Raw genomic sequence first — 18,135 nt, 5'->3', positions numbered from 1 at the left:
CACACACACGCTTTCTTCACTATACACACACACACGCGCGTGCGCGCGCTTTCTTCACTGTACAGGAGAGGCAGAGAGCTCCACTTGCTCCTCTCCTGTGGTGTGGTTCCTTTCTTCACTCACATAGCTGCTTAATTGGTTTTATGATGCCTCCTCCTTGATTTTTTAAGTGTCTGCAGCACAGGTACCCAATGAGTCCTCGCTCTGCTGGACTGCTCTCCAGCTTTCCAGCCTTGACAAGGCACGCAACTGGGTGTCCAAGGATCCCCCTCGGGATGCCATGTATTCCTCTTGAGTTTTCAGAGATCACCGCGGTGGGCAGGGGCATAGGACGACAGGGATGTTATGGAAGGCCGTGTCTCCTCCCTTGGGAAATAAGATGCATCTTAGTGTCCACATGGCGCACTTGAGAAAGTATTGCTGTCCTGCAGCTGCATTTGCGACAGTGCCCGAGGAGCTAGGTGGCTATTCCCCTCTCTGCTCTGCGCCCACATGGTGTGGATGTCCTTTGCTTCCCTGACTCGGTGGAGTCCCACCACACCCTTGGGAGAAGGCAGCCTTCTGACTTTGTCTGGAGACCAGGGATGGGCAGGAAGGTAAACCTGTTGGGCTTTTGTGAGTTAGTTTTCTTTTTTATATTAATAATCCCAAAGTGACTGTCCTCATGCAGAACTGTCTGAGCACAGTCCTTCCAGCCCAGCGCGATGGTCCCCTACGCTATAGAAGTCCAGCGTGAGTCATGGCCCGGTACAGGGTACCCTCCAGAAAGAGTCCCAGCCTCACATCCCTCCAGCGACCGAGGCGGGTCCGTTTCTCCAGCTTGTCCTCAAGGCTGAAGATTCGGAGTTAAATGATGCTGTTGGGTGGGGGCATTGATACTTTTTCTCTCTTTTTTTCCTTTTCTCCTCGTGCCTCTCTTCCTGTGGGTACCTGAGAAAATTCTCAGCCTGTTTGACTGTGGCCTGAGCCAAGAAGGAGCTCTGGGAAGAAAAGGTTTATTTCCAGTCTCACGTGACTGTCCGTCCATCCATCCATCCATCCCCCCATCCATCCATCCCCCCATTTCACAATGTCTGCCCCCCCCCTTCCTTCCAGCCAGGCACTGTGTGCCAGGTGCCAGCTCTTTCTGAGAGAGCCCAGCACGGCCCAGCAGAGGCCGAGCTGGCCCGAGTCCAGGCTCGGTCCCGTCCCAGGGACTCAGAGAGTAGGTAGAGCCGTGGAGGGGCCTGCGGCCTTCCGTCCGCACGTGGGGCGTGCAGGGGACTCCACAGGGGCGCCTGGCCGTTCGTCCCCCGCCTCCTGTGTCCTCTGGGGCTCCTCAGGGCACCGGCTTAGGCTTTTGAAAGGAGATCTGGGCGAGAGGCAGGATGGGGAGGATAGCGCGTTAGAAAAACCCAGCGTGGTCCCTACCGGGACGAACAGGAGTGCTGGAGGGCGCCCTGAGGAGCAGAGTTCCAGGGCAGATTAGCCACTGCCGGAAGCCAGCAAGGGTGCCAGATTGTTTCATTATGGAATGGTTAGTTATCACATTAGCTGCTAATGTTATCTGTCAGCTCGGGAAGCAAGCTCCCGCTACCAGCACAGCCGCAGTCTCTGGACTCGGGCCTCTCCAGCAGGGCTCTGCCGGCATTGTGGTGCTTCCCCTCCCATCTGCTTTGCTTTTAAAATTGCATCTGAGTCTGGAGACGCCTTCTCCCAGGCCATCATGGACGTCATGACTCTGCTGAGGGCTGCAGCACCCCGCTGCCCGCCTCCCAAAGGGGTCGGGCTCCAGTTCACGGCAGACCCCAGAGTCAATCCCTTCAGTCCCAGGGGCCACTCAGCGCCTCCGGTGTCTGCCTCAAGGGGCTCACAGGGTGATTTTTTTTTTTTTTTTTTTAAAGGAATTTTCGTCCTCAAGAGGCTGGCTGCTTGGAGGGCCTGGTTTTTTACATTTATTTACGTCCTTCAGTGAATCTCTTAAAAAAAGATTCTTTTTGGACTTCCCTGGTAGTCCAGGGATTCAAACTCCACGCTTCCCCTGCAGGGAGCACGGGTTCGACCCTGTTGAGGGAAGTTCTGCATGCCACACAGTGGAACCCAGAAACAAACCACTTAAAATACATTTATCTGATTGGGTGTGCTGGATCTTAGCTGTGGCATGAAAGAGACCTTTTATCTTCATTGTAGCACCTGGGATCTAGCTCCCGGACCACGGATCACACCCAGGCCCGTGTGCTTGGGAGTGTGGAGTCAGACCCCCAGGGAAGAAGCCCCCAGAACTGCTTTTCAATATGCATTGTTGCTAATCTAATAATTTAACATAAACACCCCAGAGACCAGGTCTGGGCCAGCCCTGAGGCACCCCGCAGTGCCAGGCGAGGGCCCTCAGCCTGTTGTTCGTGCCTTCTGTCTGGTGGTTCTCGGCCAGCTGCATCCTGACCAGAGAACACCCCGCTCCCAGCGCGCACACCTTCTGCCTCTGGAAGGGGTAGAGGCGGATGATGACTGAGTGAGGCTGCAGCGGAGGGGTTTTGTTTGTTTGTTTTTTAATTGTCTCTGGGTTAATATACTTCCTTAAAATACATATCTGTGATTTTTTTTTAAATATGAGAGTGAAAAAATGTGTAGCATACTTATTTCTGAGACCCAAGGAGAGAAGGTGTGTGTTACTTACCATGGGGCTTGTTCACCTCTGAGGAGTGGGAGGGGCCTCCCAGAGGAGCCGAGGACGGGCCCCCTCTTGCCTTCACTCCACCCCGCACGGTGCCTGGCGCCATTTGTCTCTGTGGTTTTCAGGGTGGCTTTTATTTTATTGTCATCATCTCTCATGAGCCAGCCACAAGGGTGTTTGCTTTCTGTGCCTTGGGGTCAATCCTTTCTGGGTCAGGCTTGTGTAGCCTAGTGGTTAGGGCATGGGCTGTGAGCAGCTGGCCTGAGTGTTAATCCTGGCTCTGGTTTGGGGCAGGTTACTTGCCTCTCGGTACCCGTTTCCTCACCCTCAAAATGGGATCCATAACAGTAGCCATCTCTAATGTTTGTGTGAAAAAAAAACACCATTTCACATGTGCATAATAACTGTTTAATAATTGGTATTATTCACAGGGAACAGAAATTCAGTTGAATGAGTACAAGTAAAAAGAGGGCTGTTGAAAATGCCTGAGGGTCCAGCCCCAAAGCTGGCTCCTTCCCTTCCTCACGCTTAGGGCAGGTGCTCCAGCCGTAAAGGGTCCCACTGATGCCCGCTGGGCACCCAGGTGGGCACTGGGGCCTTCCACCCTCAGGAGGGTGGGTTTTTGTCATGAGAACTCCATTCCCTTTCATGTATCTTGAGGGCTCAAGACCAGGCAGAAACAAGCAACTGGAGCCTGGGTCAGACCTGGGGAGGAATACAGCCCGTTTCTAGCGTGGCTGTGGCTTGACGCTTAATTTTTCACTGTCCCCGATGATTCTAAGTGGTGTCTAACGAGAACACTGACGTTTATCGAGCACTCACCCCTGAACCGAGCACTGTGCTCATGCCTTCTGGTTGCTCTTTGATTTACTCCTCATTGTATCGTGCTGCCGTGGATGCTCTGCCTTCCCCCATTTTATAAACAAGGAAACGGAGGGCAGACAAGCTCACACCCAGCCAGGCTCCAGAGCCCATGCGCTCAGCCGCTCTGTTGCTGCAGCTCATGAGACACACGTGTGTGTAACACACGTGAGAGGCACCAGTTCACTGTGGGTTGAAGCGGATGCTTTTCTCCTCTCTTTTCAGGAGACGAAAGAGGAGAAGTCTTCCTACAACTGCCCCCTGTGCGAGAAGGTCTGCACCACCCAGCACCAGCTAACCATGCACATTCGCCAGGTCAGCTGCCGCCTCTGTCTGTTTCACATCGCTCTTCGTTAAGAGGGGAGGTGACTTTATCTTAATGGATGAATTGTGGCTGTTTAATATAGATGTAATATTCTAAGGATTTTGAGGAGGGTTATGAAACAGTTTTCGTGTATCCATGTCACTGTGACAGAGTCCCAGGTCACACAGAACACCTTTTCAGAATTTAGCAAACATCTAGTTAGCCAATCACAAATAACAGACTTTTCATCATAAACATAAACCGGATCTGCTCACAGCACGGTGAGATTGTAGATGTAGACCCCGATTCTATGCGCTGCTGCAAACTTATGTCGTGCGCGGGGAATTCCCTTGGCTTGGGATCTCTTTGGCTTTTCTTCTTTATTAGGAGATTTATCCTTCTCCCCTGCCTGCTGTGGACGGTCCATGAGATCGTAGTGAATCTGGAGCTGTGGAGGACTGACAGAAGTCAGGTCATGCCGTGGTGCTGAATAATAGCATCGTTTAGTAACTTGGGTTTGGGCAGAAACGTTCCTTCATAACATATTTCATGCATTGAGAAGGAAATGGCACCCCACTCCAGTGTTCATGCCCGGAGAATCCCAGGGACGGGGGAGCCTAGTGGGCTGCCGTCTATGGGGCCGCACAGAGTCGGACCCGACTGAAGCGACTTAGCAGCAGCAACATATTTCAGAGGCGGAACTCTGAGCCGGGCAGGTTTCAGTTCTCTCTCTCTGACAGCTGGACTGAGTCATCGCAGAACTCACGTGAAGGCCGTCCTTCACGTTTGCCTCGTAGTTGCGTCTTTCTGCTCATGTTAGTGTTTGTGGCCAGTTCATCTTTATGTGTCTCTGAGAAAGACCTGCAGAGACCCCACCTTCATTTCGAGCCTGCGGAAGGAGTACTGTCAGTACTGGAACACGGAAACGGAAGACCAAAGATTTGTCTCCGGTCCCAATAGATTTTGACATTCGGGAAGACATTTAAAATGAAACAAAAAAATAGCTGAGAAGCATTGCTGGCGTTTTAACACACGTATGTGTGTGTTTATACGTGTGTATATATGTGAAGCTCTGAATTTACACCTCCCCATCGCCGAGTTTTGACCCGTCCCCCTCGGTGATGCTGTGATCCTTGCTTTCCGCAGCACAACACGGACACGGGTGGGGCCGACCACTCATGCAGCATCTGCGGGAAGTCGCTGAGCTCGGCCAGCTCCCTGGACCGGCACATGCTGGTGCACTCCGGGGAGAGGCCCTACAAGTGCACCGTCTGCGGGCAGTCCTTCACCACCAACGGGAACATGCACAGGTGGGTGCGCCGCGCGCGGGCGGGCCTTCACCCTTCCCCACCATCGGGAACATGCACGGGTGGGTGCGCCACGCACGGGCGGGCCTTCGCCACCATCGGGAACATGCACGGGTGGGTGCGGGCAGCCTGCATCCGCCGCCTCGAGCCCGGAGCGGGGTTGACCGAAAGCAGGGCGGCCCTCTGGCCGTCTTGCCCAAAGGCAGGAGGAGGTCTGTTCCTGTGCAGAAAAGCTGGAGCTGGTTTTGTCTGCCTGCCTGTACAGTCTCCAGTGTGTCAGAGGTGTCTGCTCACGATGGCCAGCAATACCTGGGCTTGGTCTGTGGCTGATGGGGGACTCCTCAGGGTGACCCTTGGCCAGTCGGAGTTTCTTTGCTGAGATATGACGGTGGGCAGCTTATCAGAGGCAGAGAAACCCTAGAGGATTAGCATAGTAACCCTTGCCTTTTTAAAACTATTTGCATATGCCGAGAGATTCCCTGCAGGGCGAAACATTTCTGGAGCATCGAATAAATAGTTAAGTGGGCTGGAGAGCTTCAGGATAAGATAGGATGAAACAAGGGAAAAATCTGATAAATGTCAGGAATTTACTTCCTGAGGGAGAAGGAGGCTCGCTCTGAAGTGGGAGAAAGCTCAGTGGTGGGCATATTAAAAATGTGGGAGGAACCAATGGAAAACATACTTAATAGAAAGAGGACTTAGGATTTAGGGGTCAGAACAAACTTATCTTCTTTTTTTACACAGATATTTTAGGAACATTGGAACTGTAGGAAAACATTTTAAAGGGAGCCAAATTTCACCTTCTCAAAAAATCAGGCTGTTTTTATTTTTCGATATTCCATTTTAAGCATTATATTGATTTCTTTTAAAAAGTTGGCTAACTTTTTTTTTACATATGTATTTTAAAAGAAAAGCTGACAGAGTTGTGAAATTGGTATTTTATCGTATATAAATACTCAAACGAGATGGTCCCGTTTATTCTATGTAAAATTATGATCCCCTGATGGTGTACTTGAGACACACTGGTATAGTGGTAAATTTATGGGGTTTTGGAATTAGGTCCTGATTTCAAATCTCACCTCTGCTACTTAACAAGTTTTCCATCCTTGAGCAAGTTGCGTAACATTTGTACCTGACTTTGCTCCTCTTTAAATTGGGATTTTTGATAGTATCCACTTCATTGGACTAGGATGGGGATTAGAGATAATGAGTTCAGCACATGGTTGGCAGGCAGCCAGTGTTACTTATTATTGTTATTTGCATTTCTGGGTAATGCTGCAATCATTTGAATCCTATGGATGTCTCAGTCTGAACTCCTCGAAGCAGGGTAGAGTATGATGCTGTGAAATGTATCAGGATATTAAAGGATTTTGATGAAGGGTGTTACCTTTATATATATATATATATATATATATATATATATATATATGCACAATTTCCTATTCTTTTTGCCCGTCATCTCCTCCTAGGAATGTTTATTTTAATGTTTTAGCTTCTGGGCTTCCCAAGGGGCTCAGTAGTAAAGAATCTGCCTGCCAGGCAGGAGACACAGGGTCAGTCCCTGGGTCAGGAAGATGCCCTGGAGAAGGAAATGGCAACGCACCCCAATATTCTTGCCTGAGAGATCCCATGGACAGAGGAGCTGGCCGGGCTACAGTCCACGGGGTCTCAAAGAAGTCAGACATGACTGAGAGACTAGACAACAATAATTTTAGCTGCGGCTTTTTGCTCCCGCGCTAGAGTCTGTTAGTATCCTTTTGCCTTCTGTGTGCCATTTGTTTTGTTTTGCTTGCTCTCTTTTATTCCTCCTGCTTTAAAAAAAATGCTTTGTTCTTCTGTATTTGAGCTCTCAAAATCTAATCCTGGAAGTAGTACCTTGTTGGGTGGTTTCCTCGCTTTCTCCTACCCCATTTGAGGGTGTTTTCATTGTGCCAGAAGGAAGCCCGCACCCACTCGCAGTGGCTTCTCCTTACTTCCCACCCCCGAGCCCTGGGAAGACTCTCATCACTCTTCCCCTGTGCATCCGCCTTCTGTGGACTTCTCACGGAATGTGTGGGCTTTCCTAACCAACTTCTTTCACTTAGCTTTAATGCTTTCAACATTTATCAACGTTGTAGCATCTTTTTTTCTTGTCATGTAACAATCCATTGTAGGGACATAGTACTCTTGCCTAGAGAATCCTGTGGACAGAGGAGCCTGGTGGGCTGCTGTCCATGGGGTCGCACAGAGTCGGACACGACTGAAGCGACTTAGCATGCATGCATGCATTGGAGAAGGAAATGGCAACCCACTCTAGTATTCTTGCCTGGAGAATCCCAGGGACAGAGGAGTCTGGCTGGCTGCCGTCTATGGGGTCGCACAGAGTCGGACTCGACTAAAGCGACTTAGCAGCAGCAGCAGCAGCACATTTTATTCACCTCTTCATCAGTCAGCAGACATTTGTGTGGTTTTGTTTTTTGGCCCTTACAAGTGATGCTGCTGTGAACATTCTTGTACAGGTTTTGTGTGGACACGTGATTCCGTTTCCCTTGGGTAGCCACCGAGGAGGGGAATTGCGGGGTCATGTTTCACATTTTGGGAAACAGCCACGCTGTTTCCCAGAGGAGCTGCATCATTCTGCACTCCCACCAGCAGTGTGAGAGGGCTGCAGTCTTACACACCCTTGCCCACACTTGTTACTGTCGGTCGTCTTCATGACCCCACCAGCTATGAAGTGTAGTCCCATGAGTCCATAGTTTTAATGTTTTCACATTTACGTCTACACTTCATTTTAAGTTGACATTTGTGTATGGTGTGAGCAGGGAATCCAGGTTCAGTCTTTGGTACTGTTTGCTTAAAAACTTTTCTTTCTCCATTGAATTGTCTTAGCACCTTTATCAATATTCAGTTACCCATAAACGTAAGGATTTCTGTCTGTGCTGCCAGATCTCTTCCGTTGGTCTGTGTGTCTATCCCAAGGTCTAACATGGCACTGATTACTGTGGCTTTGGGTGAGTTTGGAAACTGGGAGATGTGAGTCTCTGAACTTAGTTCTCTCCCTAGATGTTTTGGATATTCCGGGTTGCTTGCATTTCTTTGAGGTAAGTAAGAGCCATATAGAGTGAGTTGTGAAATATTCCCTCCTCCTCTCCGTTTTGGAAGAGTTCGTGAAGAGTTGATGTTAATTCCTTTCATTTAAATATGTGGTAAAATTCATCGGCAAAGCCGTCGGGGCTTTTCTTCCCGAGAGGTTTTTGAAGGACTAATTCAGTTTCTTTGCTTGTGATAGTTCTGTTCACCTTTTCTGTTTCTTCTTGGAGTCGGTGGCAGTAGTCACGTCTTTTGTAGGAATTTAGCCATCTCATCAGAGTTAGCTGGTGGGCTGGCGCACAGTTGCTCTTAGTGTCCCCTTGCGATCCTCTTTTTTCTATAAGGTCAGTAATGTCTCCTCTTTGCTTCCTGATGTTACTAATTTGAGCCTTCTCAGTTTTTTTCCCTTAGTCCATCTAGCTGAACATTTAATAATTTTGTTGGTCGTCTCTTCAAAGAAACAGGGATTTCCCAGGTGGCGCTGGCGGTAAAGAACCCGACTGCCAACGCAGAAGACGTTCGATCTCTGGGTCGGGAAGATCCACTGGAGAAGGGCATGGCAACCCACTCCAGTGTTCTTGCCTAGAAAGTCCCGTGGACGGAGGAGCCTGGCGGGCTACAGTCTGGGTTGCAATGAGTCAGACAGTAGTGAAGCAACTTAGCGTTAAAAGAAGTAACTTTTCAGTTTGTTGACTTGTTTTCCCCCGTTGCTTTTCTGTTCTCTGTTTTTTTCAATTTTCCGCTCCAAGCATGGCTGTTTCCCTCCCGTCTGCTCTAAGTTTAGCTTGCTCATCTCTTTCTAGAGTTTCAGGTAAAGACTGTTCATTCGAGAATGTTTTTATGACAGGCATTTACAGCTGTAAATGTTTCTTGTTTAAAGCTTTCATAACATTCCATAAATTTTTGTACGTTGTATTTTCCTTTTCATTCATCTCAAAGTATTTTCTAGTTTTTCTGTGATTTTTTTCCATTGGTTAAGAGTATGTTTGATTTCACATATTTACAACTTCTCAAATTTCTTTCTATTACTAATTTTGAACTTCATTGCATTGTTAATTGAAGAAAGCGTTCCATGATTCGAATTTATTTTCCTTTAATTTATTGAGGCTGGGTTTATAACTGAGCATATCGCCTGTCCTGGAGAACGTCTCGTGTTGTTACGAGCGTGTATTCCTGCTGCTGTTGGGTGGAGTGTTTTTCAGAGGTGCTGTCAGTTCCAGCTGGTTTATGCCTCGTCCTTCTGTCTCCTCGTAGATCTTTGCTTATCTTCTTGTGCTCTTACCTGTAAGGTTTGTACAGTTATCATCCCGTTTTGCAGATGAGGAAGCTTGCTTAGGACCACAGTCAGTGCCAGGGTTTGAACATAGACTGTCAGCCTTAGAGGCCATGAGAAATAACTGATGCAGCCTGTGTATTAGAAAGAATGTATGTCACTTTGTATATTAGAAAAAAGCACTCTTTCAAGCTTTACTCTCTTTCAAAATAATTTCCTGTAGTAAAACATCATTTTCAATGTTAAACTATTTGAGCCATCCAGCTAGCATAGTCCACTCTATTTGGTGAGCCTGGAATCACCATCAGAACCCACCTGCCAATACAGGAGACATAAAAGACTCGGGTTTGATTCCAGGGTCAGGAAGATCCCCTGGAGGAGGGCGTGGCAACCCACTCCAGTATTCTTGCCTGGAGAATCCCATGGACAGAGGAGCCTGGCGGGCTGCAGTCCATGGGGTTGCAAAGAGTCTGACACGACTGAAGCAACTTAGTCTGCGTGTGTTGTTAAAAATTATATTGAATTTTTTCTAGGCCAACCATTGCTATTACCCTGAGATTCTCATTTATGTAAATTACTGTTTATAAATGACTGTTTATTAGGGATGTTTGTGCTAATTTTTTATTTTGCGCTGATTTTATTGTGTGAGTCATCTTGATTTACAGGAGAGGGCTAATTGTTGGGGACTGAATTCTATTTTCAATTCTGCAGAACTTTTCAGACATCTCTGACTTTTCTGCGCTCCACCAGAGTGGCATGGTGAAGCCTCACTTAGAACTTGCACTCAAGTGCAGCGTTTGTGAAAGCGTTGTGAGGCTTGCAGCGGCCTGGGGAATGTCCTGGCTGAGAGGGGTTTCTGAGTTTGTGTTTTCGGAGCTGACGGCATCCTGTGATAATCTCTGAGAGGCACGCACTCCTCGCTGTGTGACCCTGGCAGGTTAACTGACCTCTCTGAGTCTTGGTTACTTCATCTGTAAAAAGCAGTGATGTCTGTACCAGTGGCAGCATTGTGGGGATTCAGTGGGAACCGACTGTGGGAATGAGCGCGTGCAGCGCGCAGAGGGTAATGTCAGTTCATTATTGCTTCACTAATGCTGCATGTGCCACTGAAGGGAAACACAGGGGCTGAGTGACTATTCGTAAGATGCCAGAAAATAATGAAGAGGTTTTTTTCTTTTGTTTTTGCTATCCTAAACCTGTAACTTAAATTTAAAAGAATTTACTTGGGATATTTGAGCTTATTACAGTCCTGCAGAAAATTGCAAACCATGGGTTAAAAGAAACATTTGGTGTTTGGTAATCAGTCACAGTCATCACCACCTTCGTTTGTTGGTGCAACTGTACTTTTGGGGGTAAAGAAAAATTATAAAAATGTGAAAACACTTACAAAAATGTGCCAGAAAGAGCAGAGTAAATTCATTGGTCCGGTGGATCTGTTCCAGGATCTGATGCCAGGGTGGTGAGCTGTGGTCTCTCCTGGGCACTTACCTGTGTTACACTCGTCAGGGGCCAGAGCTGCTCTGGGGTTGAAAAGACTGTGCGCCCCCCAGTTCTGATGGGCCGCATCCTTGCTTGACTTTCAGAGCCTGGAAGGAAGTCAGTGGGCTGTGTGCTTGCTTCTCAGGACCAAAGTTGTGTTTCTTATTTGCCTTCAGTGGCTGCCCTGCCACTCCCCGAGGTCTGCCGCAGCATCTGGGCTGGGAGAGCCAGGGACTCCCCGGTGGGGGCTCTGGAGCCCAGGCAGAGGCCGGGCCTGTGCAGCCTGGACGCCCACCCCCATCCCTGCTCTGCCTCATTTCTAACCCGTCCCGGGCCCCCTTTCCTGCGCCAGCCTCCTGTGACACAGCTCTGTGCTCTGATCTTCAGTCCCTCCCCTCGGGGGTGCAGACTCAGTAAGACCCCTGCCGAAACACGAGCCCCCGTGGTGTGGATCTCTAGATCCAATTTGCCAAGCCCCGACTCGCCAGGGCTGGTCTGGGAACTTGTAGCACCCCTGCCCTCGGCCTCCTGCTCACCCCTTTCCTGAGGCTGTCCACACACACATGCGTGGGGCACCGGCCTCCGTGTGCCCTTTCCCCTGGGTAAGCCCCACCTTCCCCGGATTTAGGGCTGAGCAGCCATGGAGGAGGCAGATCTGGGCTCCACCCCAGACCCTGGCTGCTTCAGCACCCAGCGGGGCGCACACACCTCACAGCACGGACGCCGGGAGCTCCGTCCTGTTCAGTTCAGGTCACGCCTAGCTAATTTCAATGAGGTACCTTTGCAGCCACCCTCTGTCTAAAAGCAAGTCACTCTGTCTTTTTCTGCCACTGGTCATTGTGTAAGAATGTGTTTGTTATCTTCACTTATTAGGTTAATCGACCTTTTTGTAGTTTCTTTTACCTTAGTTTTATGAGAGGACCATCACCTTGTAGTCAACCCAGTAGAATTATCATATTAATAAAAAGAAAAATAAACTTCACTGAATCAGAAAGCAGATTAAATTATGTGTCGTCATGTTGATAGTTGCACTGTAGCTCAGGTACAGCCCATAACTTACTATAATTTCATTCCAGGAAATGCATTTAAATTATTTTTAAAAGTAGTTGTATATCTGGTAAACAGGGAGACTGCAGTGATACAGATTCCAGCTTATTTTAAAGAAATTTCAGGGGAGACCATCTCAATTTATTACCGTATCTGGGACGGTTTTTCAAGTTACCACTTCCCTGTCTGCGGATTCTCATGTTTTTGAGGTTTGAAAATCCTTTCCCAAACCTTTCGAACCGCAGCTTAGTTCCTGAGCAGACTAATAGGTTGCCATCGCAGTGCAAAACAGGTATCACGGAAACATTGCTGCAGCTCCAGCTTTGAACTTCCCAGAATTCTTTATCAGTTGCTCCCATGTTGAAATTTTGGATTGAGCGGTGCTTGTCTTCCAAAACAAACTTGGGAAACTGAGCCAGCTCTGGGAGAGCTCAGTGTAGGAAAAAGGGCACTGAGCTTTGCAGTCTGCAAAAACTTTCCAGAAAGTGCTGGACGGCAGAGCTGTGAAGAAGCGATGATGCTTGAAAGAGAGAATGGCACAAATCTCCTCTGGAAAGAATCAGACCTCTGAAATGGGGATTTTCCTTTTGCAGACTATAATGGCCTCGGAAAATAGGAAATTAATTTCTCCTTTGCTCCTCATCTTACAAACTGTAGACCTTTAAGCTGTAAAGAGAGTCTCAGAGTCCTTGTCATGTTAGGAACACACAGGAGAGAGACGCTGTCGGGAGCACACTTTCCCAACCTCTCCGTTGTTTTAGAGGGGAGTGCAGAAAGAGCAGGCTGTGTCCTCAGCTCAGCTGTGTGTGCAGAAGTTAGAGGTGAGGCGGGGGCGCCCCTGGAGAGTCATCCCATCGCCCCGCTCTCCTGCTGCCGTGGACACGCCTGCGTCCATCCCTCCCCACAGGAGATGGGCCCGGGGATGCCCCCGCATCATGGGCCGTCTTCAGAAACAGAGGCTTCTGTGTTCCAACATTGGCCGCACAGAAATGTGACCTGCTCCGTGACAGATGAGAGCACGGAGGCTCTGAATTTAGCACGGCACTCTCAGCCGCTCGGGCGCAGCCAGGCCTCGGCCTTGGCCTCTGCCGCTGCGCTGTGGGTCGGAACTGGTGGCCGGGACTGAAGGCAGGAGGAGCGGAGACCGGGCCGCGAGACGGGAGGGTCGCTTCTGTAGCCTCCAGGTCCAGCAAGAGGAAGCCCCCTGTGAAAAGTAGCCACGGCGATGGTCAGGTGCCCGGGGGCGTGCTCTCTGGCCTCGTGCCTGCCCCTTCTCAGGAGTGGGGGTGCGCACGCAGGGCTCGGCCCGCCCCCCCAAGAAACGCGTCCCAGTCCCAGGGCCTGCTCCCTGGCCCCTGTGAGAAGGAGGGAGGCAGCAGGAGGAGGTCCCTGTAGGATGAGAGTCTAGGGGTCAGCCTACCCAGGACTATGTGAGCATTGTGTTTCCTTGAGAATATTCCTACTAAAAAGCAGGGGGGATGCTAACACAGTTCTTACCTGTAACTGAGTGTCCCCTTCCCTAGAGGGAAAGACAGACGAGGAGAAAACGCCTTTCGGGGGCGCTCAGAAGCCTTTCCACTTTTGGGTGCCCTTAGAAGATGATGTACTTGGCAGCCCTCTGAAGACTGAGGGGTTTGTGTGAAAGAGATTTTACCATTGTCTGTGCAGTCAGCACAACTGTGAACTGTGCTGGACGTGTGGCCCTCAGTTCTGGCAGCTGTCTTGTGAAGATTTGGTCGTTTCATGATAGTACATGGTTACAAGGACGTTTCAGTATATTTAGTACTCTCTACTGGAATGGGCATACTTCAGGTACAGTTTAAAAAGCCTTTTCTATTACGAAAGTATAAACTTTTTTTTCTCTTTAACCAGGAAAAAAAAGTCATTGAAGTGTATTACCCCATTGCTTGATCATTCCACTTTACATGCTTTTCCCTCTCTTGGAAGTCTGCATTGAGAGGCCCAGAACTTTCCCCTTAAGACTGAACATTTATAAGTCCGTTTATCACAGCAGAATGTCTTAAGTTACCACTTTTCCCCAATAGCTTTATTAATCTTTCACCAAATGGTTTATTGTTTAATTATATTTAAACGTTTTTAGCCTTTTTTACATCTCGTTGGCTGGAATTGAAATTTGTACGCTATTATTTCAACTTCGGTGGTTGCTGAAATAAAGGCGGCCTCTCTGTGGGTCCCCTGAGAGTTCTTCCTTCCTCTCTGGCTGAGGCTGGTAAGGATGCTCCTCAGAACGGGGACGAGGGCCTCCATCCCTTCGTCTGTAACGGGAGTGGCGCTCTGCTCAGAGTTGTTGTTACGAGGATTAAATGCTGGCTCACATCAGATATTCCTCAGATGGTAGTTTGCTTCCTCTCTCTTCTCCCTGAGGAAAGTTTAACCCACTAGTCCCTCCTCTGTGACGGTGAGCATGAGTACTTACAAAACCGAGGGAACAGACCCTGTGCCCTTTGACCTTGAGGATTTCAGGCTGACGTGACAGCAAGAGTCTGTGTCCTGTATCTTCTCTGGGCTGTGCACACCCTCACCGTTATTTGAAGACTTCCAGTTTGTTGTTTTTCTTTGTTTGAATTGCTTGTTTTGTGGTGTTTTTACATTTTTCGTGTGGATTCGCACTTGCTGTTGGACGACGGCCTGTGGTCCTTTTCAGAACTCTTACTTTACATCTGAGAAGCCTGCACATGGTAGAACGCTACCACTCTTCCCTGAGAAAAGGAACAGGTGGCGGGCGTCGGTCCTAGGATTTTATTCCTCCCGTAGACACTAGGATAAGGAAATGGCAGAGCTACCCCTTCAGCCCCTCCAGCAGAGCTTATTTTATTTTTTGAAAGGATATTTGAAAAATGTCTGTCAGTTTGATTCTGCGTTTTCTTCTGAAGGGCCAGTTTAAGTCCACTTAAGCTGGAGAGAGTCTGTTCATAGGACCATCCCAGCATGGGCAGGTGGTAAACACCAGCCAAGCATTTTGTTCTTTGTATCACTGTTTCTCACGTTCATGATCTACTTCCTAATTAAATTGTCTCTTACCATGTGGCCGACTGGATGCTGAGGTTTACAACTTAGCTTGTCTTCTGTTTTGGCAGAGGTGGTGTTTGTCTCTTAGTTTGTGCTGGAGATTAAGCAGACGCAAAAGAAATGTTGGCTGCAGGTGGCACAGTATTTTTGACGTCTCTTGTCTAAATATTTCGAAAGCTCGGTTGCACCAGGTGGAAGTGGTGAATGGCATCAAACTCTGGAGCATCCTTGCTTGCCCACACTTGAGTGGCCTGGCAGTTGTGCCCGGTGGAAATCAGGACATGGGTGGCAAGGCCCTGGAACGGGATGCGGCGTGGGGAGCCAGCCTCGGCTCCCTTCTCTCGCACACGCCCCCCTCGCCAGGAACGTTGAGCCGATCCCGAGGCTGTGTCCCGTTCAGTTGGATAACCGTGAAAGCAGCAGAGCGAGGAGGACGGAGGAAGAGAGGGAGCCAGCGTTAGATCGCAAACTTGGACCTGCAGGACGCTGGCTGCAGGCCACTCGGCACGTCCTGCTTTATACCTCGCATTTTTCCACCTTTGTTTAAATATTCAACTTGTCTAACCTGTTTGGGCTGAACAAGCCGGTGCTAGCAGACATCGAGACTGTCAGCGTCTTTTCTGATTTGTTAAGGAAGGTGATTAGCAGCAAAGTTTACACCACCCCCCTCCAAAAAAAAAAAATAAAGGCGTGAATGAGCAACACAAAAATCCAAGCACGTGTGTTTACCACACAAGAGCCCACCCGTGGGGTGTGTGCGTACCTTCCCGCTCCTCGGTGGCCTTTCTCCTCTGCTTCCTGCAGGGCTCCGGGTTGATGGCGAGCTCGTGGGCCTTCAGCGAGGAGAGGGTGTTTCCTTAAACCAGAGATGCGGTTGCGTAATGGGTCACTTGGACGCAGCAGCTGCTCTCCAGCCTCACTCTCGGTTTCTATAACTCAGCGCCCTTGGGAGGCCTGCCCATTTTGCAGGTGGGAAGACCGAGGTCTGCGATGGCTCGGGGTTCAGCTGAAGGCACCAGCACCCCTGGGCCCTCCTCCCCCACAGCACAGCACGTGGGCCAGCGCGTCACCCCCTGCAAGCCTCCGTTCTGCTTAAATATGGGGCGTTAGCCGCGCTCAGAGGCAGGGCTGTGTGGTCCAGTCGGTGTTGCCAGGTGGGGCTCACCTGCAGAGCCCCGTGCATTGTCTGTCTCGCCGGCCCCTAGGTCGCGCCGGATGGTGTCCCCGCTGCGGCGGTGACCTCCTGCACCCGCACCCATGGCAGCCTTCCCCCTGCTGCCCGGTAGGCCAGAGCGCCTGGACACCCTCTTACTCCCCAGAGAGTCCATCTTTTCCTCCTCCTCGCTGAAAAAGGACATGAACAGCTGGGTTCTGCCGTCCGGGTAGAAAGGGAAGGCAGGCTCCCCTCGGGGCCGAAGTGAGGAAAGATCTGGGTGCCTCGTGTGCTCCCATCCCGCCGTGAAGCATTGGTTCTTAGCTCTCTGCCATGGAAGGGCCTTCTCTGGGGACACGAGTGGCAGATGCTGCCCTCAAAGGGGATGGCTCCCAGCTGAAGGCCTCCCTCGCCCAAGACCCCAGATCTAGGCCCTGCTGGGCCACAGCTGGCCCTGGGCGTACAGGGAGGCTGAAGACATGGAGGCATCCAGCCCAGGGATGAAAAGAGTCCACGCACCAGGCGGCTGCCCTGAAATCGCTAGGGGCTGTCGGAGAGGAGAGCAGCCACTCTGATTCTCTGCATTAGCACCGGATGGGCCAGGACAGCAGTCAGCTCACGCGGCCTCTGGGGTCTTCCCTTTGTTCTTCTCAGAATCCATAGTTTTACGTGGAAATGGATACTGAGTGTCTTCGTGAGTGTTCTAAACAAGGGAGCCAAATAACTCATGGGGAGCATTACAGTAAGTGAAAGATTACTTTAGCAAAGCAAGGGCAGGCAAAGCGGGGAAAGTACAGGAGGGTTCAGGGAGTTCAGATTGAAAGGCCGGGCTATGAGGAGCAGGTCTAGAATAGGGGTTTTTACGAGCTGGTATTTACTGACGGGGGCTGACTGCCCAGCTCCCCGCGCTGGATTTGAAGGTCAGGAGGGGAGGACTTGAGAAGGAGCATTACAGGCTCTGTCTTCTGAATAGTCGGCCAGAGGCTTGTCCTGAGATCCTGTGCTAAAGGCGGCGGCTTCCAGTGTCAGCGGGACGTCGGAGAGGAACAGGGCCTGCAGAAAGGGGGCGGGAGGGGAGATGCTCCTCAGGCGTCGTGACCCTGGCCTGGCCCATGGTGCAGAAGGGTCTGTCCCGAGGCCTCCCGTGAGACTTGAGACGGAGCAGGAACCCGGAGCGGGGCTGCGGGGAGGGCAGAGGTGGGTGCATGTTCACGAGTCTGTGGCCCTGGACCCCGGCTGCGCCTGCCCTGAGCCTAGATCCCCTAACTTCCCACACAGCCGAGTCGTCCTGGCGCGGTAGCGCCAGAGGACCAGGCCGTGGTAGGCACAAGAAGAGCGGGCGGCCCCTGGTCTCAGGACGCGTTTCCCTTGAGTATCAGCAACGAGGAGGAAGCCTCTGTGGTCACAGCCTCCACCAGCCACGTGGCGCCCATCAGGAGCCCGGCCCGCTGGGGGTGTGCAGCGTCGAACTGTTCCACCCGGAGCGCCCTGCCGTCAGCTCCCCGCAGAGGATGCAGACTGCGGGGTATGCCTCTCCAAGTCCTGTGCCTCATGCCCGGCTGCCTTCTAGACCCTTCCCCAGGCTCCGTCCCTTTAGCCTATTAGGCGGATCACGCCTCCTTCCCCCAACCCCGCCGTGGCTGGAGGGCCTGCTTCTGGGTGAGCGTGACTGAGCCTGACAACACCTGCTCACCTGAAGGTGCCTGTGGGCCCATGTCCACTTGTCTTCACTCCCCCGCCTGGGCGTTGCCAGCCCAGGGCCTGATTGACTTACACAGTCATTCTCCGCACCCTGGAACTTCTCCCCCAGCTTCTGATGGGAAAACACACAAATCCTTCTGGAGATTTAACTTTTCTTCAGCCCAGAAAGTAGGCCATAGGGCCGCAGTGCCTCTTAATCTCGTCCGCTCCCTCGCTGGTTATCATGAGGCTTTGTTGTAAAAGCACAGCCAGCCCGGG

At 50.5% G+C, this 18,135-nt stretch overlaps 1 protein-coding gene and 1 long non-coding RNA gene across 7 annotated transcripts in view; one reads left to right on the top strand and one right to left on the bottom strand.

Annotated features, from left to right (window-relative positions):
- Positions 1-18,135, top strand: part of RREB1 (ras responsive element binding protein 1) — a 160,500-nt gene that overhangs the window by 106,997 nt on the left and 35,368 nt on the right. For all 6 annotated transcript variants that reach the window (XM_069564003.1, XM_069564004.1, XM_069564002.1 and 3 more), the window contains exons 5-6: positions 3,740-3,829; positions 4,965-5,128. In XM_069564003.1, the coding sequence (XP_069420104.1) occupies positions 3,740-3,829; positions 4,965-5,128 (254 nt within the window). The remainder of the gene's footprint in view (positions 1-3,739; positions 3,830-4,964; positions 5,129-18,135) is intronic.
- LOC138425737 (uncharacterized) lies at positions 11,941-15,857 on the bottom strand. The gene is made up of 2 exons (XR_011251365.1): positions 15,787-15,857; positions 11,941-13,197 (listed from the first exon to the last, which is right to left on the bottom strand). It is a non-coding gene; the product is annotated as an uncharacterized lncRNA (long non-coding RNA).

The sequence above is a fragment of the Ovis canadensis genome, chromosome 20 (assembly GCF_042477335.2).
Source record: "Ovis canadensis isolate MfBH-ARS-UI-01 breed Bighorn chromosome 20, ARS-UI_OviCan_v2, whole genome shotgun sequence".
Taxonomy (NCBI): domain Eukaryota; kingdom Metazoa; phylum Chordata; class Mammalia; order Artiodactyla; family Bovidae; genus Ovis; species Ovis canadensis.
Note: the sequence above shows the minus strand (reverse complement) of the source record. Positions and strands in the feature narration are given on the sequence as shown.